Genomic DNA, 26,142 nt, shown 5'->3' with positions numbered 1-26,142 from the left:
ACTTGTATTTAATTAAAACAAAAATAGAGCAAGTGGCGCCCTGTTTTTGCTAGTCAGTCATTCTCCAGCCCTAAGCTGTAATCATTAAGAAAAAACTGTTATTTTAATTTAGCATTTAAGTCCTGATAAACATAACGTTCAGTGTTTAAATTTATGGCCACTGATTGCTTTTCCACCAATCTCTGTCAAAACAAAAATCAGTATTATGCCCACAGGGATGTGTAATCTGTTTAATGGTGTTACTTGATTTTTTTTTCTACCTTAAAGGGCTATTAGGCCTAAAATATATAGTCTGCCTAATATAAACACACTGCTAGAAAGATTCACAAAATACATATTTAGTACCTCTTTAGAACTTTTCTAAAAATGTAATTGCTGTGCATAGCAAAAAAAATATTCCCCAGTTATTACAACACTTCACTTTCAGTAAAGCTGGCCATGGATCCATGTGGATGGTTAATTTGATAATTTATACCTTTCTGGCCCAAATTACTGTCTCTGCTGTCTATCCTGATAATCATTGGATATAACTCAATCAGTTGTTTCTTTATACTGGTGAAAAATCTGATTTGATAAGGGCATTGATCTGCTAGCGTGTACAATCTTTTTCCAACCAAACTTTTTGTACACCATTTCATCAGAAATGCAAGATGGCTGTACTGATTAGTCCTTAGGTGTGTGACCTTACCTAGCAGCCTAATTTTTAACCTAAACAAAATTACATTTTGTACTCCTGCTCTAAGTTGTTAATGCAATTTCTAATAAGTTTGCTATGCAGCAGTACTGCCATGACCAAAAGTTTTGAGAATGACACAAGTATTGGTTTTCACAAAGTCTGCTGCTTCAGTTTTTATGATGGCAATTTGCATATACTGCAGAATATCATGAAGAGTGAATTGCAATTAATTGCAAAGTCCCTCTTGCCATTACAATGAACTTAATCCCAAAAACAACATTCCACTGCATTTCAGCCATGCCACAAAAGGACCAGCTGAAATCATGTCAGTGATTCTCTCGTTAACACAGGTGAGAATGTTGACGAGGACAAGGCTAGAGATCACTGTCATGCTGATTGAGTTAGAATAACAGACTGGAAGCTTTAAAAGGAGGGTGGTGCTTGAAATCATTGTTCTTCCTCTGTTAACCATGGTTGCCTTCAAGGAAACATATGCAGTCATCATTGCTTTGCAGAAAATGGGCTACACAGGCAAGGATATTGCTGCTGGTAAGATTGCTTCTAAATCAACCATTTATCAGATCATCAAGAACTTCAAGTAGAGAGGTTCAGTAGTTGTGAAGAAGGCTTCAGGACGCCCAAGAATGTCCAGCAAGCGCTATGACCGTCTCCTAAAGTTGATTCAGCTGTGGGATCGGGGCACCAACAGTGCAGAACTTGCTCAGGAACGGCAGCAGACAGGTGTAAGTGCATCTGCACGCACAGTGAGGTGAAGACTTTTGGAGGATGGCCTGGTGTCAAGAAGTGCAGCAAAGAAGCCACTTCTCTCCATGAAAAACATCAGGGACAGACTGATATTCTGCAAAAGGTACAGGGATAGGACTGGGGTAAAGTTACTTTCTCTGATAAATCCCCTTTCAGATTGTTTGGGGCATCTGGAAAGACGCTTGCCCAGAGAAGGAAAGGTGTGTGCTACCATCAGTCCTGTGTCATGCCAACAGTAAACCATCCTAAGACCATTCATGTGTGGGGTAGCTTCTCAGTCGTGGGAGTGGGCTCACTCACAATTTTGCGTAAGAACACAGCCATGAATAAATAATGGTACCAAAACATCCTCCAAGAGCAACTTCTCCCAACCATCCAAGAACCGTTTGCAGCATGATGGAGGACCTTGCAATAAGGCAAAAGTGATAACTAAGTGGCTTGGGGAACAAAACATCAACATTTTGGGTCCATGGCCAGGAAACTCCCCAGACCTTAATCCCATTGAGTGAGAACTTGTGGTCAATCTTCAAGAGGCGGGTGGGCAAACAAAAATCCACAAATTCTGACAAACTCCAAGCATTGATTAGGCAAGAATGGGCAGCCATCAGTCAGTATGTGGCCCAGAAGTTGATTGTCAGCATGCCAGGGCGAATTGCAGAGGTCTTGAAACAGAATGGTCAACACTGCAAATATTGACTCTTTGCATAAACTTAACGTAATTGTCAATAAAAGCCTTTGACAATTATGAAATGCTTGTAAGTTTACTTCAGTATACCATAGTAACATCTGACAAAAAGGTCTAAAAACACTGAAGCAGCAAACTTTGTGAAAACCAATACTTGTGTCATTCTCAAAACTTTTGGCCATGGCTGTACAATGCCTTTCTGTTCCTTTGTATACTATAATAAAAAAGTGAAAGTAGAGTTTTTGAAATCTGAAGTTTATGTAATATATGTCGAGTGCCCTCCCACATTTAGGTGTTATTGCTAACAATTGGTCACCCGTCTTGGCGTGCAACTTTTTCCTGGTTATTAAAATCATGGATGTTACATAAAAAAATGGTCAATGTAGTTCTTTCTGTATACTGTATATTATATATATTTAATATTTATATATATTTCTGTAATATTTTCTGTACCTGTTATGAGTATCATGACAGTGCTGGATTTGGAAACTCTTTTTCCCTCAGCTTTACACGTGTAGTTACCCATGTCATTTACTGTAGCAAATTGATAATAGGATAATGTCTCAGTTGTGGACATATATACAATTTGGTTGCCCTTCTGCAGTGTGATGGTCACCTCCTCCGGACGCCTTTGAATGGAGCATTCAACCGTCATGTTCTTTCCTTCCGTAAAGTTAAGTGATGGAAGGACTTTGATTTTTGGTATGGTAAATGGAGCTGTAGGATAAAGCAATCTCGGTGTATTATAAATACAAAAATCAAGCACAGCAAACAAAACACTAACAAGAGAGTATGTACAATACATAGATGTGGACAGGTTGAAAGGTGTAGTAAACCCATATGTGTGATCACTTTAAAATCGTTAGTGAACTTGCAGGAGCATTATCTGTCCACACTTAGGAGATAGCGATGTACAGGGAATTCATGCACATGGTCAGTGGGAGATGGTTGTACAAATATAAGAACAGAGAGAGATACTGTATATATGTAATACATATGTGATGACAGATAGCTCTGTATAAATATTCTGTACAGATGAGCAGATGCATATAGTTTGTGAACCCATGTGAATGGGAAAATAGAGATGTATGTTGAACACATGGGTGTGGACAGATAGAGATATCTAGCAAATCTGTACATATGGACAAATTGACAGTCTGTAAACTGATATGAATAGACAGCTGCAAATGCTTAGTGAATACAAGTCTGTGGCCTGTAATGAACATATGAGGGCAAGTATAAAGTATAAATATGTTGTGAACCTATATACTGTACTATGAACAAATATAGATATATGGTGACCTCATATGTGTGGGCAGATGCCCAGCAAATTAAGGTGTGCAGTAAAGGCCTCTACACACTAGACATTATCGTAAGCGATTTGGCCAATTCCAACGCATCGGAACGAGAAATCTTTCATATCGTCCAGTGTGTACGTACAATGCTGATGCCGACGCACGCTCCTGCTGTTCATTCGTCACATCCTCAGATCTTTTGTACATGCAGAAAGTCTGAGGATGTAGCTAGCGATGCTATGCTGCCAAATGCAGCATGGCCCCTGCTACCGCCCCCTGCCGTCGCTCCTATGATGCCGACATCGGCAAGTGTGTATGTACTTGTGGATGCCAGCACCCCTGCCGGGTCCATCACGCACGATAGATCGGCTGGGTACACATCGTCTAATGCGCACCCAGCTTTAGACTGAGGTACATGGTGATTCCATATGTTTGATCATATATTAAACCAATTTGTGTGGCATATAAATATTGTACTGAGATCCCAGAGGTGTAAGCAGATAGCAGAAACTTTCCTATGGCTATTATTGGTCTTTGACCTAACTATACTATAAGGATGTATGAGGGCAGGGAAGAATGACCCATACCTACCCAACACTGTCACAGTCTGATGTTTACTAAGTGGTGATTCCTCGCCTATGACAACAAGTTTCACATGACATTCAAAATTCAGAATATTCTCCCCTGCCTTTATTTCAAATGTGGCGTTAGCAAACTTCTTGTCGCTTGTTAATTTGCTCTTCCGGTCTTTCTTTTTTTTCTCATCCTGATTATTCTTGTAGAAACTGAATAACATGGGCGGCTCCTCTTCTAAAGCCTCACATGTGACTGTTACTTCATCTCCTTCATTTGCCTCAGTCTTGGAAACAGTAATTGATGGTGCAGATAGCTCTAAGAGGGAAAAGCAGAATAGTTTTGATTCATTTATAAACTACTCACGGTCTGGTTATATTGCCCCAAAACAGGAAAACATGTAGTGTTCATTCTAGCACCCTGCACCTGTCACAACCCGTGCAGTTCCTCTTTCCTACCAGGGGTGTCATTCTCTGCTCTGGTGAATCTAGCACACTCAGGTCTGTATCTCAGCAGTTTGTTGCATTAGCTGAGCATGCTAGAAGCACCAGAGCAGAGAGCGACACTCAAGACAGGAAATAGGAACTGCATGGGTTGTGACAGGTGCAGGGTGCTAGAGTGAACACTAAACATGTGTTAATGATCAGTTGTATACATGTGACTCGCTGCGACATACATGTGAGTTTTCTGTGTACCTTCCATTTGTTGAGCAGGACCTAATTCAATTTAATGCATATACTTTTTTGATACATTTTTGAAGCACTTGTGACTCATCCACCAGGAACAAATTTGATAGAATGAAGTACAAGTTGAGTGTCCCATATCCAAAATGCTTGGGACCAGGGGTATTTTGGATAACGGAATATTCCTTATATTGGAATAATTGCATATCATAATTAAATATTTTAGGAATGGGACCCCAATATACACACAAAATGCATTTATGTGTTATATACACCTTATACACACAGCCTGCAGGTAATTGTATACAATAGTTTCAATAATTTTGTGGCTCAAGCAAAGTTTGTGCACATACATGAAATAAATTTATGTTTCATTTACACCCTATACACACAGCCTGAAGGTAATTTTATACCATATTTTTAATAATTTGTGCCTTAGACAAAGTTTGTGTACATTGAACCATCAAAAATCAAAGGTTTTATTATCTCAGTCATGCTAAAATTATTCCGTATTTCGGAATATTTGGATATGGAAGACTCAACCTGTACTGCTAACAGCATTGGAAGAAAGGTAAAAACATAAAAAACACACGGTACATTCATTTTTGATGCACTAAGCAGGTATCTGTGGATGAAGTCTTAAAAGTACCTTCCTATACCATCCTTCATTTGATGTATAAACTTTGTTGCATAAAGCGGCACATGTGTGGAATGCGCCCTTACACTTTGGCCCAAAGGTAAAAACCTGTGAAGCTATATTGCTGAAACCATGTTGGTGCCCACAAATGGCAGGCTATTAAATGTGGGCCTTTATCTTTTCTTTTTCCAATTTTATAATTATTATTATTTTTTTTTAAAATAAGGATACCCCCTTATAAATCACAATTTCAATTGTCAGAACTAACAGATTTACTGTAATCTATGGAAAAGTATTAACTGAAGAACTGTCCACAGTGCCATAAGAAATGTTAACAAGTACCATAAAACACCAGGTTAATGCACGGGCAAACACAGGATTTCTACAGGGTTTTTTTCTTGTTATAGGAACAATGAGAATCTGCTGCAATAAGCCATACTTACAGTTGAGTCCTAAAGTATTGCTTATTCAGACAGTCTTATCTAAGAAAATTAATAGAATATTTAAATGGATTGGTGTATCTATAATGGGTTCAGGGTGTGCGGTGTACACAGATCCCTGGACCCAGAGGGGCCCACAGGGCACACCCTGCATCCATAATTGTACTTGCCTCTCTGGAGTCCCGCGTCGGTCGGCACTGAAGTACAGCCAAAAATCACTGGGAAAATGGTGCAGCTGTCGTTTTCCCTGGAGTTTTGTGCATGCATATTAGAGAATTCTCTGGACACGTGGCGCAGGCACCATGTTCCTGGAGACCTGCACATGCTCAGCAGACTCTGGCACAAAGGCACACCGGCCCCCTCCTCTCTTAATCAGCCTTTATTTAAAACAGAAGAGTAGTCAAGCTGCCCATGGTATCTTCGGCATTATATAGTGTGGGGCAGAGCCACAACGATGCAATCATGCAGTCACAATCCCTACACCACCCACTTCTGCCATGCCCCCCTCCTCGCCATACTGGCTGCCCGAGAAGGGTCAGACCAGAAGTCGGCAGGTGTGGAAAAAGGGTGTCCTGTACAATAGGAAACTCCCCTATGGGTGCCCCTGTATAGCATTATAATATTTACATGAGAACAGAATCACATTGTTTAAAAAACATCTACACTGAATTAATTGGATTTGTTACAAAATATAAGGTTTTGTTGAGCAATTATTTGCAAGCAGTACAACATTGTATTTTACACTGTTTGCTTTGTCTACACATTACAGTATTTAGACTATTAATCCACTAGGAACAAATGACATTACTGAGGGAGGAACTGCATCCTTGCTCAGCGATGCCTTTAGTTCTTAGTTATAAACTGCATATTGGACCAGCCAGCCAGAGTGTTACCCTCCAATATGTACTTACTGGTGACCTTGACTGATAATTCATCGCTCTTTTTTTCTTTGCCTCCTGCAGACACTTTACAATGGTAGAGTCCAGTATTGGACACCCTGGCTATTTGAATAGTGTATATCTCCTGTTTCTTCATGGTGGTCACATGGTGAATCAAATTGTCGTCTTTATAAAAAGAGATTGTACTATTCAGCACAAAGTGTGTTGTCCAGCCAAAGTCCACAAAGCATTTCAACTGTAACTTCTGTCCATTGGTCAGTTCGGTGGATGGGATGGCAGACAGCGTTATATTGTTGATTGTGAAGTCTTCATAAAAACATAAAGAGAGGTTACACTGAGTTTACCATTAAAGTAACAACATTGTTAATAATAAAACTACGTTCCCCCCTAAACCAAGTAGGTCTCTTTATTTTTAAGATAAACTCTAACAAAATCATAATTTAAAATAAGAGCAAAAATAAAATCAGGTTTATACAAGACATACAGTAGAGTAAATTTAACCTGGCAAAAAATGTAGATCTAGATAAGGTACAATAGGCCTATATCTGGGTAACATATAGGTTGAAAGACTCTGAACCAAAGGAATAGGAAAAATCCACTGATGAGAGTTAATGTTAATAGTGGACGGCACCACAACTTTATGTGACAGGATCGGTGAAGCTATGGAATGTTTTTTTTGAAGGAGACGTGACTACTGATTTGATTAAGGGCATTAAAGTTTGTGTGCATACCTCCCAACATTTCAAGTAAGACATCTAGGACAAATATTTGCTATGTCCCTGATCCCCTCAACCATAATCCCAATCCACCAGACCACATACACTATTTTCAGCAGCCGCCCCCACAACTAGCAGCTAAGCATGCTTTTTTCAACATTGGTTTATTGAGTCTATCCTATCATGATAGGCAAACTTGGTGTAATGTGAAAACAAAAAAAGACAGGCACTCTGCAACAAATAATGTATAAATAAATAACTGTGTCAATATATGCATCAAAGGAACTTTTTATTTGCACCACAGAGCTATACAGGGTAAACTCCTTAGTGTTATGGTTGGTAATTAGTAATTAGTGGACTTAGGGCTTGATTCAGCAGTGTACGCAGATCGAACGATTGTTTACCACTGCGCATGCATATGCACCACACTGTGCATGCACTACGATCGCACTGCAGTTACGGACGCACTGAGGGATCCATCGCAGAGTGAGTGACAGGCTGTGAGCGTTTGGAGGTGGTGACAGGAGTGGTTGGAGAAACGCAAGCGTGTCTGTCCATTTAAATGCCATTTCATGGGCGTGCATAAATTAGCCACTGCGATTGCATACACAGCTTGAGTACTCACTGCATGTGACGAGACTTGCAGCTTCTGCGACAGGTCAGACCTGGTGTAAATTGTGCGTGACGGGCCGATGTGCGTCGATGGTACTGATGTGTACGCAGGAGTGCAAGGTAGTACGAATGTGAGAAAGCCGTAATGGGCGTCTCTATGCCAGCTGAGATGGGGCAGGCATTAGCATACTTTCACAGCTACATTCTGTGCAAATTCCCAGCTGCATACGCAATTGCAATTCTTACTGAATCAAGCCCTTTACTAGGACTCTGAATTGTGTTATTCATGCTAACCTAGCCCCTGTGCTAATCAAATATAAAAGGGCTTTTCTGCTTTATATAATAATTAACGTAAATTATCTAGCGAATGGAGCAAGCTACTGTAAATAATAATAATGATGTCAGTCGTTTGATACAGCAAAGAGCTTTCAAATTAATCTTATGTGTTATGTACAGGTGTGTTTTATACACTTTTCATACTTTTTTGTTGTTCGGTTTACATGGCAATTGTTTTTTGAATTGACAATGTCATGTTTAAGGAATACTAACAACTTAGGATCTCATTCAGAGCCGCTCGCAAAATGCGAGCGCTTGCTCTGAATGAGGGCGGCCGCATCTAAAAAATGATCCGGCCTCCTGGCTGCTCGCTAGGCTGTTACCACCCACAGCCTTAACGAGCGACCAGGATGGGGCTTGCGACGAGACCCTTGTGGTAGGGTTACGTCTTCCGCAAGCCCCAGAGATCTTTCGGCTCTAATAGAGCTGGAAGCTCTCCCACTGACATCTCTGGTGATGTCAGTGGGGCCTCACACAAACGGCAAGCGTTCGCTTGGGAACGCCTCCGTTTGTGAAACCACCCCCCCACCACGCCTACAAAATGGGGCGAGCTATCGATCAACATCGACAGCCGCTCCTTTTGTAGTGAGCCCCGGAGCGAGATAATTTCTCTCTCACTCCGGGGCTTGCGCACGCGCAGTGCGGCCGCTGCGCGTGCGCACAGCCAAACATCGATCCGCTTGCGAGCGGGTCTGAATGAGACCCTTCGTGCGGTTTCCTATTTCCAATATTTGTACACATTTTGGGATTGACTATCCTGTAGAGTTGTTAATTTGTTACATATTGAATAAGATCAATCACTCCCCTATTTCTCTGATTATAATGTGTACAGTAAGCTTACATGCCAACGTCAAGGCATCTCCTGTAGGTGAAACGACAGCATCTATATAACAAAAAGTGTACTCAGTATTTCTCTGTGCAGATCTTCCTGAGTCTCCATTTATAAAGTGTGCAATAGCAATGAAGGGATGGGTCTGACTCACAAAACAAATTAGCAATGAATGCTATAAAAAAGGAGCATTACTATTTACTTGTATACACAAATTTTATTCATTTAAAGTAGTATGCCTGAATAACACAAGTTCCCTATTTGTTTTACACACTGTGTAATTTACAGTATGTGTTTGCCTACCTGGTACAATGGGTTGAGTATGAAATACCGGCAGTCAGGATGCCAGCTGTCACAGACAGCGGTATCCTGATGCTCAGTATCCCCCCCACGGCTAACACCTAACCCGGCCCCGCTATAGTTTTGTTAGGGATGCCGGCTGTCGGGATTCCGGTGTCGGTATCTAAACTGGCGTTGGGATTTAGACGCCTATGTTTAGTTCCGGGTCGGGATGCCGACATCGGGATTTCAACAGCCGTCATCCCGTCCGTCGGCAACGTAACTACATCCCGGTACAATTACCTAAATCTAGCCTTGCTACTGCTACCATTATTTCTTTGCTTTTGAAATAAGAATATATAACTGATTGATAGATGTGCTACAAACAGTGGCGGATTTTCACCAGTGAGCCAGTTTCATTCTGTGTGCAATGGCTGCACTGGCACTGGCTCCCAATGATAAGGACTATCTTCTAATCACATACAGGACAGGCAGTCCCAGGAGGAGGTGTTTTCTTCCACTGGGACTACTAGTCCGGAAACTGATTAACAGAGAGAGTTTTCAGTGGGAAGTTACTCCCCTGTCTTGTCATCAGCCTAACCTGACACTTAGGGGTTACAGCTGATGCAGTCTCTAGAAGCCGGGCTTGTGTGCATGTGCCGGTCTACTGGTATTTGTACACATACGCCGGTCCCGGAGTCTGACACAGAAGGTGAGAGGACCCTCATCTTATACTATATAACCAAAATATTCTGCAGAGCTGTACCATATTGAATAGGCCAACATAATAATTCCAGAACATACACATCCATCTTCCATTCTCCGATATCACAGTCTCATTTTCCTCTCCCCAGCATGTTATCACCAAAGCTCTTCTACCGTTGCTCCAGGTTACTTCATCTTCTGTTAATTTTCTCCAACCATCACAATTTCACCCTTCAGCCAGGTTATCATTTTCTTTTATATTAACTTCAGATTCTTGTTGTGGTATATTTTATATTTAACTTATTATTAATGTGAATTATTAGTAGAGATAAACAGTTCGTGTTTCAATCATGAATTGATCTTGGACAAGGCATTGAGGAGTTTACCAATACACCCAATACTGGGTTTAATCAATGATATGACTGTCCAAGTTAAAACATAAAAAATAGTAAAATAATGACAGTACACACACAGCATAGATATTTAAATGTTATTACATATTAAACACACTCCACATACTAATCTTCTCCCCTGTGACCGATCCCCTTCTAAAGTAGTAATCCCAGGGTTTTTCTTAAAAAAAAAAAATACTCTCCTACCTCCTGGCACAGGTTGATCCTTTTCTCCAGTAGAGTCCCGGCCTTGGCAAAATAACAAAACACCTTATGCCGTACCACGGACACTGGAGAGATGTATGGGTTTCCACATACATCTCTACCCCGGTAAATGATGGAGCCCACGTGGGTTACATCATTCGCTGAGCCCCCAGCCAATCAGAGGCCACTCGAGAGTAAGCAGCCGCTGATTGGCTGTAAGCCGCATGGCTGTCAATCAACAGCCACGTGGGTCACAGCCAATAAGCGCCTGCTTACTCTAGAGCTGCCGCTGATTGGCTGTGACACGCGTGGCTGTTGACTGACAGCCTTGCGGCTCACAGCCACTCAGTGGCCACTAACTCAACAGTGGCCTCTGATTGGCTCGAGGCCTGGCGAATGACTCAAACCACCCAGTCTCCGTCATTTACCGGAGTAGAGATGTATTTTTAACATTTAACTATTTTGACTAATTACAGGCTCGCACTGATCTGTTATGTTTCTCGCATCTCGCAGGCAGATGAATTGTTTTCCCGAATTTGGACACGAGTTTTGTCTGTTCTCGTGAGTGTTATAAAACTAGTTTATATGTAAATTCCCTAATCCTATCTTTATTAGGGAAAAGGCACTCGAGTTTGGCTCATTGTAAATGAAAGCGTCTTTGCTTACTCTCCCCACTTTTTCTGTAGCAAACGAGAATTCACTTGCGAGTTTAATGTTAGTAAATTTCCGAGTTGTAAAAAATGGCCAAACTCTCACGAGAATGCTAACCCGACCAAACTTGATTGTTACCCCTAATAGTGGAATCTAATGGATACGAAGAATCATTGTTGATGTGGATTCTCACCCCAATGATGTAACAAACCTATTTTCATGTGGTCTATTTCTCGCTATCTGGTAGGCAAATTTGGACATACTGTATACTGTATTATTTGGATTTTTTAAATGTGTTTTTACTCTAAGAGTTGTAATAAAGTTTATTTTAGAACGTACTGCACAAGACTTTTCTTCTTTCGTCCCTTTTTATGATGTGAGAAAAATCTGAGAGGAAATCTGAAACGGGGTGTGAATCAAATTGAAAGAAACTACTATATGTTGGTCATATACTTATTGCAAGAAAGGTTATTATCTTGCAGTGTATTACTGTCCAGTGGGGTGGAAGTGGTACGTGTGATCTGAAAAGTTTGAGATTAAAAAAAATTACTGGTCTCTAATTACTGGATTGTAAAATCTTATTTATTTGTTTATCTAGACTAATACTATACACCAAGTTTAATTTCCTTACAAGGGTGTTTTTAATATTATCTTTATATTTATACTACACTATGATTTGTATTTTCTTTTTATATTCATATACAATGGATCAAGAAAAATAGAGTTTAATCATGGACCATCAGTTGAGTAACAACTAAGTGTTAAGTAATATCAATTCCTTTTGTCTTTGTTTAGTTTTTTGGTACTTGTGTACTTTACAGACTCAGGGCCTGATTCAGAGCCGCTCGTAAGCGGCTGCTCGTTCTTTCCGAGCGATGTTTGCACAACTGCGCATGCGTACGGATCGTAATACGCATGCGCGAACCAGTCAGTGCGGCCGAAAATCGTTTGTTCGCTAAATAGCGAATGCCTGCTATTTTGAGTGACATGAGGAGGCGTATGTGGGTGGTAACAGGGGAAGGTGCTTGAAAACGGGGAGTGGAGATCAGAACGCAGGCGTGCTTAAAGGTCAAAATGGGCGTTTTATGGGTGTGCATAATTAATACAGCAGCGTCATTGACCACGTCACTGGGTTATTTTATAGTCAGAACTGCTCGCAAGATTGTGGTAGGAAAAACCAACCACAAGAATAGCGAGCAGTTCATACGCTGGTCGATGTACTCGATTAATCTAATAAATAGCGGACATGACGTAGGAAGCGAGCGGCCAGGGGGCGTAGTTTTCCAAAAAACGACCGCAAGTTTTGTTCGCTCGTTCAGACCTAGAGGCGTGAACAGACCGCAAAGAGCGAACGGTTCATTTGAATAGCCACCCCTTTTTTCTGAACGAGTGAGCACAAATAGCATCCGGCTCTGAATCAGGCCCTCATTGCAGAGATAACCCAATGAATGTTTTAAATGGTACTTGTGTAGTTTACGTACACAAGTACCGAAAGTTGTCCCCGCCTAAAGAAGAAAGTTGTCCCCTCGCTGGTTGTCCCCACCTAAAAAAGAAAGTTGTCCCATGCTTCAGGCTCTCTACACTCGCCACAAGGTTCTATTCCCACTTGGATGGTTGGGAATGACGCTGGACACTGGTTGCTGACGTCAGGGTCCTCTCAGTGAAGGGGATTTAAACATTACCATGTTTGATAATAATAATGAGTGTAGGACACTTGGGTTCTCTCTGCAATAAAGTACTCAAGTACCGTTTTTTTCTGCTACCATGCCATAAACCACATTATTTCTTGCTTTGCCTTGCATGCAACACATTCCTTTTCACTTATCATGCAATTTTCTCCAAAATCCTTCTTGCCATGCTACACACTCCTCTTTATCTACCATGACATTTTCTTCCCTACCATGCTATTTCTCTATCTTCCACCTACCATGCCATAAACTATGTCATATCTACATCTTCCCTCCTACCATGCCATTTCTTCATCTTCCCACCTACCATGCCCTAAACCAGTGGTCAGGGAACAGGGGTAAATTACCCCACATGGGGTAAAAATGAAATCCTGGGGGTAATGGACGGACAGCCGGGCATGCATATGAATCATTCTATAATATAGAATGATTCTTATGCATGCCCGGCTGTGCCGCAGGGAGGCTGTAAGCCGGACGCCCGCTGAGATGTTATTATAGGTATAGGTACTTGCGCTACCTTCATCCTTTCCTTTTTCTATTATCAGCGGGTGCCCGGCTCCTTCCCTGCAGCGCCGCTTTAGCCGGAGGCTGGAGTTCTCTTCTGAACTCCAGCTTCCGACTCTCTCCATGCGCACTATGGCCCTGATTCAGAGCCAGACGCTCTGACAGAGCACTCGCTCTGAATCAGGGCCGTCCCTCCTACCTTTTGGAGCGGCCAAAATGATGGTTGTGATGGTCAAGACCATCGCGACCATCGGGCTTGCGACGAGACCCTTGCGGTAGGGTCTCGCTGCCGCAAGCCCTGGAGTGCTTTTGGCTCTATGAGAGCCATAAGCACTCCCACTGACATCACTAGTGATGTCAGTGGGGCCGGCCCCAGACGGTAGGCGTTCCCATGGGAACGCCTCCGTCTGGGCAGCCATGCCCCCGGCACGCCCACAAAAGGGGGCGTGCTGTCAATCACCATCGACAGCACGCCCCCTTTGGTGCGAGACCCATAATGACGGCTTGGCCGTCATTATTCGGGTCTCGCGCATGCGCACGACGGAGCCGCCTCCGTCGTGCGCATGCGCATTTCGGCAACATCGACCAGCTTGCAAGCGCTCAGCGCTCGCGAGCGGATCTGAATTAGGCCCTATGGGAGAGACATCATGGCGTCTCTCCCATAGTTCCGAGGAGCAGCCGGGCGGACAGGACGGCGGCTGATGCAGATGCAGGGATTAAGGTAAGTTGGTTTTTCTTTTTGTACAAGCGGCACTACAGGGGCATTACATGGGGGTACTACTACAGAGGTATAACTATGGGGGCACTACTACAGGGGCATTATATGGGGGCACTAGTACAGGGGCATAACTATGGGGGCACTACTACAGGGGCATTATATGGGGGCACTACTATATGATTTCCTTCCTTTCAAATCAAGGGGGTAACGTCAGCATATATAAATATATTTTGGGGTAAAAGGTAAAAAAGTTCCCTGACCCCTGCCCTAAACCATGCTATATCTCCATCTTCCCTCCTACTATACCATAAACTATGCCATATCTACATATTCCCTCCTACCATGTCATAAACCATGCTATTTCTCCATCTTCCTTCCTACTATACCATAAACTATGCCACGTATTCTACATCTAACATTCCATATCAGCGATTTTTTTTTTTGCTGACAACCGAATACCTCTAAACAGGGGAATGAGATTGTATTACCGGCAGCTGTTTAGCCGCTGGTTCAAATCCCGACAAGAAGAGACAGGGAGACTGATATCCCAACAGGCTGAAGTAAGTAGTCTAACCCTCCCCTCACCCCCTAACCCTAACCCACCTTTAGGGGTGCCTAACCCTAACCTCCCCCTGTTAGTGCCTAAACCCAACTGCCCCTCCCTGCTCCCTAAACCTAACCCTCCAAGGGAGTGCCTAACCCAAAGTCCCCCTGGAGTGCCCTAAACCTAACCCTCCCCCCCCCACGGCTGACAGAATGGGCGCCCGTACTTACCTCGAGCGGACCCGCGGCATTCTGTACTCCAGCATCAGTATTATGACAGGTGTCTTGACGCCTGTCATAACTCCTTAGCCGGCGTTCAGGCGTTGGGATTGTGACCGGCGGCCTTGCGGTCTCCGGTCATATAACTAAATCCCCTGAACGGGAAGTAGTTATGAGAGTGGCGGCCACGATGCCGCCGGTCTTAATGCCTACACTGAAATCCCGACAATGGACTTAAGATAGGCGTTGAAATACCGATGCCTATCTTAATCACAACGCCGGAACACCGAAGGACACCAGACCGAATTAGGTAAGTCCGGGGAGCTCTTAGCGTTAGCCACAGGAGGGAGCGTTAGGTTTAGTGAGCATAGTGGGGTAGGGTTAGGTTTTGGTGGGAGGGAGGGTTAGGGCTAGGCACCACTGGGGGGGGTTGGGGTTAAGCACTAAGGGGGAGGGTTAGGTTTAGGCACAAAGGGGGGGCTAGGTTTAGGCACTAACAGGGTGGGTTGGGGTGCGGGGTGGGGAGGGTTAGGGTTGGGCTACAAGAAGGGAGGGTTATGCGGGGAAGGGGGGGCGGGTGAGTATACCCCTGTCGGATTACCAACCATCGGATTGCCGCTGTCAGTATTCTGACAGGAGGCATCCCAACAGCCGGCATTACATACCCATTCCCACCTGAACTTTGGTGTTTCAAGTCAACACTTTTAGGGTTCCGAGTAGAACCAAGACCCGACTCGGGTCTCTCGGCAAGTTAGGAACTTGGATCTAAAAACTGGATCTCATGTGTTTTGGATTGCACTTATGTCCATCCCTTGTGATTTCAGGTGCTGTGAGGTTGTTAAAATAGATTGGAAATGACCGGAAATGAATGTTATTGATGTTAATAATACTATAGGAACAAAAACAGGTCAAAGTTACATGATTTTAGCTGTCTATCAATTTTTAAAGAAAATCCAAGGCCGAAATCAAAACCGAACCAAAACACTTGAGGGTGACATGTCAAAACCAAAACATGACGGTGATTTAGAACCAAAACCAAAACACGGGAGTATGCTCACATCTCTACCATTTTCTTGCTTTACATACAACATATTACTTTTCACTTATCATGCAATTTTCTCCAAGATTTTTGATACCATGCCACACATCCCTCTTTATTTACCATGAGATTTTCTTCTTTACCCTGCCAGTCTCGCCAAACGTGATGTCAATGTTTGGTGCGAGATTTGAACCCCGCCATATAAGAGGGTCTCTGGACACTAGACAGTGCCAGAGTACAGTCTCCCAAACCATACTCCAGCATTCCTACCTCTAGTGATCCCTACTGCTCGTTCCTGACCCTTGGCTTTGCTTGTAACCTTATTCCATCTCCTCCCTGACACTGCACTTGGTATTCTGGTTTTGACCTTGACTATTTACTGTGACCTGTTTCCATCTAATCCCTGGTACTGCTTCATCCATTTGGTTCTGACCTGGCATTTTGACCATGAGAACACTTACTACATACGCTACTATGCTCCAGTGTACACCTGCACTTGTAATAGGGAACCAAGTCAGAGGACCAGATGCAGTTAAGTCCAAACCTCCTTGCAGGGGGTTCTGGTGAATACTGCTGGCACGTTAGACTCCGCACCTCTGTACTGGGTCTCAGTCATTCCCAAAGTACAGGCAAGCATCTACTATCTATCGGAGAGTTTGTGACAAGCACACATTTATTTTCTACTTCAGGGTCCATAGGGTCCACAGGGTTGACCTTGGGGTATAGCTTGGATCTGGATCCACGGGCACCATACAGTTAAAGCTTTAGCTCCCAGGATGCACTTGGGTCCTCCTCTATACCCCGCCCCCGAGCCACAGGCACCTTAGTTTCAGTTTGGTGCCGGCCGAAGTCGGTTGCACTGTGCAGTGGGGCTGCAGGAGCAGCCCCTAAGCTTTATTTTTATAGAAGAGAAGTTTTTTAATTTTTTTCTCTATGGCTTTACACTTAATGCGGCAGCATAGGACTGTCCTTCTGGACGTCCATGCTGCCGCTTCAACACCCCGCTGGCGCTGCGACGCCAGTACTGCTCTGGGGATCGCAGCGGGACCCCGGAGTTATTCCTAGCATGGCTCCGGGACCTCCCTCTGACTGCTGCCGGACTCTACGGGGAACAGGTAAGCCGCGAGCAGCGCTCTTAGTGCCGCTCGCAGAGATAAATACAGTCAGTTGCCGCCGGTCTCTGGGGACAGACCGGCGGCGCTAGTAGCGGCGGCGGGCTCCCCCTCATGCAGGCATACCCCGCGCTCCGCTGGACCACCAGGGTATAAGTTCCGGAGGGGAACCGGCATCCCTGGGGTTAAATACTAGCCAGGGGAGGCAGCCTTCCCTGGTTTAGCGGCTCCGCCCCTCAGCTCAGCGCGCCTTTTCTCATGTGTACTGGCGTCGCTGAGCTGCTCCTCTGCTGGCCACTCCTCCTCAGAGCTCTCCGACTAACGCAGGCTCCCAGGAAGGTGCATGGTCAGGTCCCCCTGTGTACCTCTCCCCACCAAAAGGACAGTGTACACGGCGCTTTAACTCCCCCCAGACACTGAATCTGGGTGGTTGAGGATAGCGATTGGTGCAGTAAGTACAATCTTCCTGCATTGTATGTGACTTTGCTAGTGCTGCTGTCTGTACTTATTCTCTAATTGCTGTCAGTTTATATCTATCCCTTTGCTTCTCCTACAGCCCGAAGGTGTGTGGGGGAGGGGCGTTTTCTATTAACCTCACTTTTATAAATCATGTATTTGTGAGGTCAGTCACATACTGTTGTGTGCTACACAGTACCATATTTTTGGGCCTGTTTGTGTTGCATGCTGGTGAGTGCGGGGGTGTTAACACCGTATGTCCTCTGCTGATAAGTATTTATTGCATAATTACTGTATCGTGTCTGATGAGGAGACTGAGCTCTCCGGGGCTCCTGTGTTGCTTTCCTGCAGACGCTGTTCTGCTGGTGTTAATGGGGGGGATTTATATCACAGTGCCAGCTGGCACCAGGCCCCTCTATACCCCCTATGCAGCAGGACCCCCCTTGGGCGATGTTTTCACAAGTGCTGACATCTATTGCAGATGTCGATCCCTACAGTGACCCCTTCTGGGGCATTGTCCCAGCACTCTATCTCCCATTCCCCGGATATTCCGCAGGTATTGCGGTCTCCCTCCGGGGCCCAGACTGTGAGACAGTATTCGGGGCTGCCTGTGTATGTCCAGTCTCCCCCTGTATCACAACAGTCTGTAGTGCCTTTTCAGAGCTTCCCTCAGTCGGCTCCTCCGCCTTGGGTGGATGTTCTCTCCAACTCGGAACAGAGTTTGGCGGCCTCATCCTCGGCTTTTCAGTCATTTTTGCAGGGTGATGTGCCACAGAAGGCGACCTAGCGGCCTGTTGTGAGTTTACTCACTGTGCAGGTATCAGAATCGGATCCCTCTTCAGATGATGGAGAGGTCCATGAGGATTCTGATTTGGGTGCTGTGGGACAGGAGGTTGAGCCTAGGTCCTCCATTAATGTTCCAGCATTAGTTAGGGCGGTGCGGGCTATTCTCAATATAGAAGAGGAGGCACCGGTCCCTAAGTCGAAGTTTCCTGACTTCAGAAAAGCAAAGGTTACTTCTAATTAGGGATGTGCAGGCTCGGTTCTACTCGGTTCCGTTCGGTTTTTTTACCGAATCTTATTGGCTATCCAAAACTCGTGACAGCTGAAACCCAATAAGATTCGGTAAAAAAAAACGAACGGAACCGAGTAGAACCGAGCCTGCACATCCCTACTTCTAATGTGTTCCCTCTGTCCGATCAGTTGGCGGATCATATGGCGGCGGCCTGGCAATTACCCAGCAAGAGATTCCAACCGCAGAAAGGGTTGGCTTCTCATTATCCCTTTCCTGAGGATCATTGCAGGAAATGGGAGACTCCACCGGCGGTGGATTCACATGTCACTCGCTTGGTTAAAACCGCTACGCTACCATTGCCGTCTATTTCCTCTTTAAAGGATCCAGCGGACAGGAAAGTGGAGATTTGTTTGAAGTCCATTTACTCGCTCTCCGGAGCGGTGGCGTGGCCATTTCCTGGGTGGCTAAAGCCATTGAGAACTGGGCCAATGCCTTGGAGGATTCTCTTACGGACGATGTTCCGGATGTTCAGAGAGCATTAGTGGCACAAATGAGGGATGCCGCTTCCTATATTGGGGAAGCGTCATTGGACGCAAGCATGTTAACCTCTAGAGTTTCGGCTGCGGCTGTGTCTGCTCGGAGATCCTTGTGGCTGCGGTCCTGGAGGGCTGATGCGGACTCTAAAAAGGGTCTGGAGGCTCTCCCCTTTAATGGAGATTTGCAATTTGGTCCGGATTTGGACAAAATAGTGGATACCTTGGCTAAGTCCAAGTCGGCTTTCCTCCCTTCGGCTTCTGCGCCGGCTAGGGTGAGGAGCACTGCCGTTCGGTCCTTTTGGGTTCAGGGTAAGGCCAAGGGCCAGTCCTTCCCGAGACATTCAGCGACCAAAGCCTCATCCAAACCCAAGAAGCATGTGGAATGCTTGGCGCCCCTCTTCCAAACAGTAGGATAAACCTGCTGCCTGACGGGACGGGCCTCTCCCTGGGGGACCCCAGAGTGGGAGGCCGACTTCTCAGATTCGCCCAGGGTTGGTTCAGTACCACCACGGATGCTTGGGTTCGAGAAGTAGTCTCTCAGGGGTACGCCCTGTTGTTTCGGTGCAGGCCGCCCCACCAATTTTTTTGCACGAGTCCTTCGCTGGACGAGTCCAAAGCTTCGCATCTCTGTTTCTGGTGCAGAGACCCAATGGGTCTCATCGCCCTATTCTCAATTTCAGGTCTCTGAACAAGTACCTCAGAGTTCCCAGGTTCAGGATGGAAACATGGCGGTCCATCATCCTGGCGATGGAACCAGGGGACTTCATGGTCTCCCTTGTTATCCAGGACGCCTATCTCCATGTGCCCGTGGCACCGGCACATCAGCGGTACCTGAGGTTTGCTATCCTAAACCATCACTACCAATTTTGGGCGTTGCCTTTCGTTCTTTCCACGGCTCCGAGGGTTTTCACCAAGGTGAGGGCAGTCATGGCTGCCCACCTTCGGGGTCAGGGTATACGGCTGCTGCCGTATCTGGACGATCTGCTGCTGCTGGCAAGTTCCCCGGAGGTGCTTCTTCATCATCTACACCTGACAATTGCTTGTCTTCAAGCACATGGGTGGTTAATAAATTGGAAGAAGTCGTCTCTGATCCCATCTCAATGGATGGTCCATCTGGGAGCACTTCTGGACTCCAGTCAACAACAGATTTTCTTGACTCTGGAAAAGGTATCCTCCCTACAACTGAGGATACACGGTTGCCTAAGCAGTGGCAGGGTGTCAATACATTCGGCAATGAGTCCTGGGGTCCATGGTGTCGGCATTCGACATGGTGGAGTTCGCCCAGTTCCATTCCAGACCCCTGCAGGGGCAGATTCTTGTGGAATGGAACGGGTTGTCCCGCCGGATCAGATCCCAGATGCTGATATTGTCCCCGGATGTGCGCCGGTCCTTGGCGTGGTGGCTGCAGTCAGCTCATCTCAGCCAGGGTCGGCCCTTTTGTATTCCGGACTGGGTTCTGCTTACGACAGATGCCAGTCTCCGGGGTTGAGGGGCAGTGACCGGCTCATTGTCTCTTCAGGGCCGTTGGTCGGCGGAGGAGGCCGTACTTCCCATAAACATTCTAGAGCTACGGGCAGTGTACCGTGCTCTTCTGGCGTCAGGCACCGTTCTCGGAAGAGCAGTTCAGGTGCGATCAGAAAATGCCACCACGGTGGCATACATAAATCACCAGGGAGGAACTCGCAGTTGAGCTGCGATCTCGGAAGTGTCCCAAATCCTGACTTGGGTGGAGTGCCACCTTCCAGCAATATCGGCAGTCTTCATCCCGGGAGTCCTCAATTGGGAGGCAGACTTCCTCAGCCGTCACGACGTGCATCCCGGGGAATGGTTGCTTCAACCAGAGGTGTTTCAACTTCTCGTGGACAAGTGGGGACTGCCGGAATTGGACCTGATGGCCTCTCGTCACAATTACAAGTTGCCCATATACGGCTCAAGGACAAGGGACGCGGGCGCAAGCCTAGTGGATGCGTTGTCAGTGAAATGGTCGTTTCACCTAGCGTATCTGTTTCCTCCAATCTCCCTGCTCCCTCGGGTACTCAGAAAGATCAAACGGGACGGAGGCACGTTTCTGCTGGTGGCTCCAGCGTGGCCCGGATGTCCTTGGTACTCCGATCTCAGGGGCCTTTCTGTAGACGCTCCGTACCTTCTGCTTCAACGTCGGGATCTGCTGTCTCAGGGTCCGTGCCTTTACCCGGATCTGGGTCGACTGTCTTTGACGGCATGGCTCTTGAGACAGCCGTCTTAAGGTCCCGGGGCTTTTCAGGCTCTGTCAACAGTACCATGCTTGGGCATGTAGACCTGCCTCTGCACGGATTTACCACAGAGTGTGGCACACTTACTTTCAATGGTGCGAGTCTAGAAGCAATGACCCTCAGGTGTTCAGTGTTTCTAGGATCTTGGCATTTCTGCAGTCAGGTCTTGACCTGGGCTTACGGCTTGCTTCCCTAAAAGTTCATGTATCGGCCCTGTCAGTGTGGTTCCAACGAAGGATTACCTCACTGCCTCACGTTCACACCTTGTTCCAAGGTGTGCTGAGGATCCAGTCTCCCTTTGTGCCTCCAGTGGCTCCGTGGGACTTGGCGGTGATTCTTCGGGTCCTGCAGGGACCTCCTTTTGAGCCTCTTGAGTCGGTTGACCTCAAGTGGTTAACACTTAAAACTGTGTTTCTCCTGGCTCTGGCTTCGGCCAGGAGGGTATCACAGTTGGGGGCACTTTCCTGTAGTCCCCCCTTCCTGATTTTTCATCAGGACAGGGCTGTGCTTCGCACCCGTCCTGAGTTTTTGCCTAAAGTGGTTTCTAAGTTCCACATAAATAAGGAACTTGTGGTACCAGCTTTTCAGGCTCCGGGTCTTCCGGCTGGCGAGGCTTCGCCGGACGTGGTCCGGGCTCTCAGAATTTATGTTGAACAGACGGCCTCTGTTAGGAAGTCCGATTCGTTGTTCATCCTCTTTGGTTTCCATAAGAGGGGTTGGCCTGCCAACAAACAAACTTTAGCCTGTTGGCTTTGTTCTGTTATTAGGGAGGCTTATATACAGGAACGTTTGCCTGTTCCAGCCTCGCTTAAGGCTAATCCCACTCGGTCTGTAGGCCCTTCTTGGGCTGCTAGACATGGTGCCTTCGCTGTTCAGCTGTGCAAGGCAGCCACTTGGTCTTCAATTCAGACATTTTTGAGGTTGTATGCGTTTGACACCTTTGCCTATCAGGATGCATCCTTCGGGCGCAGGATTCTCCTTTCTGCTCAGGAGCGTCCCTGCCCTTAGTTGAACTGCTTTAGGACATCCCCAAGGTCAACCCTGTGGACCCCCTATGGACCCCGAAGTAGAAAACAAGAGATATGGTAAGAACTTACCTTTGTTATCTGTTTCTACGAAGACCATAGGGTCCACAGGGCGCCCGCCCTGACGCACCTGGCTTCAAATGGGCTGTGGTACTGGTCTCGGGTGTTTCCGTCTCCCATTTCTGTGAGTATGGTTTCTTGTGTGTTCCAGTCTTCCTTCTCTCTGTTTAGTCTCCTCCTTCGGCCTAGGCTACTTACCAACTGAGGTGCCTGTGGCTCGGGGGCGGGGTATAGAGGAGGACCCAAGTGCATCCTGGGAGCTAAAGCTTTAACTGTATGGTGCCCGTGGATCCAGATCCAAGCTATACCCCAAGGTCAACCCTGTGGACCCTATGGACTTCGTAGAAACAGAGATAATAAAGGTAAGTTCTTACCATATCTCTTGTTTTCTCCTACCATGCCATTTCTCCATCTTCCCTCCTACCATGCCATTTCTCCATCTTCCTTCCTTTCATGCAATTTCTTCATGTTGCCTCCTACCATGTCATTTCTCCATGTTGCCTCCTAACATGTAATTTCTCCATCTTCCCTCCTACCATGTCATTTCTCCATCTTCCCTCCTAATATGCCATTTATCCATCTTCCCTCCTTTCATGCCATTTCTTCATGTTGCTTCCTACCATGTCATATCTCCATGTTGCCTCCTACCATGCCATATCTCCATGTTGCCTCCTACCATGCCATTTCTCCATCTTCCCTCCTACCATGCCATTTCTCCATCTTCCCTCCAACCATGTCATTTCTCCATCTTCCCGCCTACCATGTCATTTCTCCATCATTCCTCTTGCCATGCATTTCACCATCTTCCCTCTTGCCATGTCATTTCTCCATCTTCCCGCCTACCATGTCATTTCTCCATCTTTCCTCTTGCCATGCATTTCACCATCTTCCCTCCTACCATGTCATTTCTTCATCTTCCTTCCTTTCATGCCATTTCTGCATGTTCCCTCCTACCATGTCATATCTCCATGTTGCCTCCTAACATGTAATTTCTCCATCTTCCCTCCTGCCATGTCATTTCTCCATCTTCCCGCCTACCATGTCACCATCTTCCCTCCTACCATGTCATTTCTCCATCTTCCTTCCTTTCATACAATTTCTTCATGTTGCCTCTTACCATGTCATTTCTCCATGTTGCCTCCTAACATGTCATTTCTCCATCTGCCCTCCTACCATGTCATTTCTCCATCTTCCCTCCTAATATGCCATTTATCCATCTTCCCTCCTTTCATGCCATTTCTTCATGTTGCCTACTACCATGTCATATCTCCATGTTGCCTCCTAATATGCCATTTATCCATCTTCCCTCCTTTCATACCATTTCTTCATGTTGCCTCCTAACATGTCATTTCTCCATCTTCTCGCCTGCCCTGTCATTTCACCATCTTCCCTCCTTTCATGCCATTTCTTCATGTTGCCTCCTAACATGTCATTTCTCCATCTTCCCTCCTAATATGCCATTTATCCATCTTCCCTCCTTTCATACCATTTCTTCATGTTGCCTCCTACTATGTCATTTCTCCATCTTCCCTCCTACCATGCCATTTCTCCATCTTCCCTCCAACCATGTCATTTCTCCATCTTCCCGCCTACCATGTCATTTCACCATCTTCCCTCCAACCATGTCATTTCTCCATCTTCCCGCCTACCATGTCATTTCTCCATCTTCCCTCTTGCCATGTAATTTCACCATCTTCCCTCCTACCATGTCATTTCTCCATCTTCCTTCCTTTCATGCCATTTCTTCATGTTCCCTCCTACCATGTCATATCTATATGTTGCCTCCTAACATGTCATTTCGCCATCATCCCTCCTGCCATGTCATTTCTCCATCTTCCTGCCTACCATGTCACCATCTTCCCTCCTACCATGTCATTTCTCCATCTTCCCTCCTTTCATGCCATTTCTTCATGTTGCCTCCTAACATGTCATTTCTCCATCTTCCCTCCTAATATGCCATTTATCCATCTTCCCGCCTACCATGTCATTTCTCCATCTTTCCTCTTGCCATGCATTTCACCATCTTCCCTCCTACCATGTCATTTCTTCATCTTCCTTCCTTTCATGCCATTTCTGCATGTTCCCTCCTACCATGTCATATCTCCATGTTGCCTCCTAACATGTAATTTCTCCATCTTCCCTCCTGCCATGTCATTTCTCCATCTTCCCGCCTACCATGTCACCATCTTCCCTCCTACCATGTCATTTCTCCATCTTCCTTCCTTTCATGCATTTTCTTCATGTTGCCTCTTACCATGTAATTTCTCCATGTTGCCTCCTAACATGTCATTTCTCCATCTGCCCTCCTACCATGTCATTTCTCCATCTTCCCTCCTAATATGCCATTTATCCATCTTCCCTCCTTTCATACCATTTCTTCATGTTGCCTCCTAACATGTCATTTCTCCATCTTCTCGCCTGCCCTGTCATTTCACCATCTTCCCTCCTTTCATGCCATTTCTTCATGTTGCCTCCTAACATGTCATTTCTCCATCTTCCCTCCTAATATGCCATTTATCCATCTTCCCTCCTTTCATACCATTTCTTCATGTTGCCTCCTACTATGTAATTTCTCCATCTTCCCTCCTACCATGCCATTTCTCCATCTTCCCTCCAACCATGTCATTTCTCCATCTTCCCGCCTACCATGTCATTTCACCATCTTCCCTCCAACCATGTCATTTCTCCATCTTCCCGCCTACCATGTCATTTCTCCATCTTCCCTCTTGCCATGTCATTTCACCATCTTCCCTCCTACCATGTCATTTCTCCATCTTCCTTCCTTTCATTTCTTCATTTCCATTTCTTCATGTTCCCTCCTACCATGTCATATCTATATGTTGCCTCCTAACATGTCATTTCGCCATCATCCCTCCTGCCATGTCATTTCTCCATCTTCCTGCCTACCATGTCACCATCTTCCCTCCTACCATGTCATTTCTCCATCTTCCCTCCTTTCATGCCATTTCTTCATGTTGTCTCCTACCATGTCATTTCTCCATCTCCCCTCCTACCATGTCATTTCTCCATCTCCCCTCCTACCATGTCATTTCTCCATCTTCCCTCCTACCATGCCATTTCTCCATCTTCCCACCTACCATGTCATTACTCCATCTTCCCTCCTTTCATACCATTTCTTCATGTTCCCTCCTATCATGTAATTTCTCCATGTTGCCTCCTAACATGTCGTTTCTCCATCTTCCCTCCTAATATGCCATTTATCCATCTTCCCTCTTTTCGTGCCATTACTTCATATTCCCTCCCACCATGTAATTTCCCCATCTTCCCTCCTATCTACAGATTTAGGGGTTTATTTAGAAAGAGTTGGGTTTAAAATCCAGGGCTTCCAATCGTGTTTATGCCCAAAATTTAAAAGGGCAATGCTTCTACAAGCAAAACATGGCATAAACACGATCGGAAGTGCTGGGTTTTAGAAACCAACACTTAGTAAATAAACCCCTTAGAATCACCAGATACTGAAGTTATGACTGAACCAGTTTATAACTAATTTATCATATACCTCCTAACATTGCCTAGTTCTGAGTCAGAAGCAACGCTGATGTTGGACGCAGTGAAGCGATTTATTTTTTCTACGCAT

The 26,142-nt window shown here is 45.6% G+C and overlaps 1 protein-coding gene across 1 annotated transcript in view; it reads right to left on the bottom strand.

Annotated features, from left to right (window-relative positions):
- PECAM1 (platelet and endothelial cell adhesion molecule 1) overlaps positions 1 to 26,142 on the bottom strand; it is a 90,258-nt gene that overhangs the window by 37,712 nt on the left and 26,404 nt on the right. Inside the window, exons 3-5 of the mRNA XM_088444178.1 lie at positions 6,666 to 6,959; positions 4,013 to 4,312; positions 2,580 to 2,843 (exon numbers count right to left, since the gene is read on the bottom strand). Coding sequence (XP_088300304.1) covers positions 2,580 to 2,843; positions 4,013 to 4,312; positions 6,666 to 6,959 — 858 coding nt within the window. The remainder of the gene's footprint in view (positions 1 to 2,579; positions 2,844 to 4,012; positions 4,313 to 6,665; positions 6,960 to 26,142) is intronic.

Source organism: Taudactylus pleione, unplaced genomic scaffold (assembly GCF_031769625.1).
Source record: "Taudactylus pleione unplaced genomic scaffold, aTauple2 ptg000351l, whole genome shotgun sequence".
NCBI classification, from domain to species: Eukaryota; Metazoa; Chordata; class Amphibia; order Anura; family Myobatrachidae; genus Taudactylus; species Taudactylus pleione.
The sequence above is the reverse complement of the archived record's forward strand: the minus strand, read 5'-3'. Positions and strand labels throughout refer to the sequence as shown.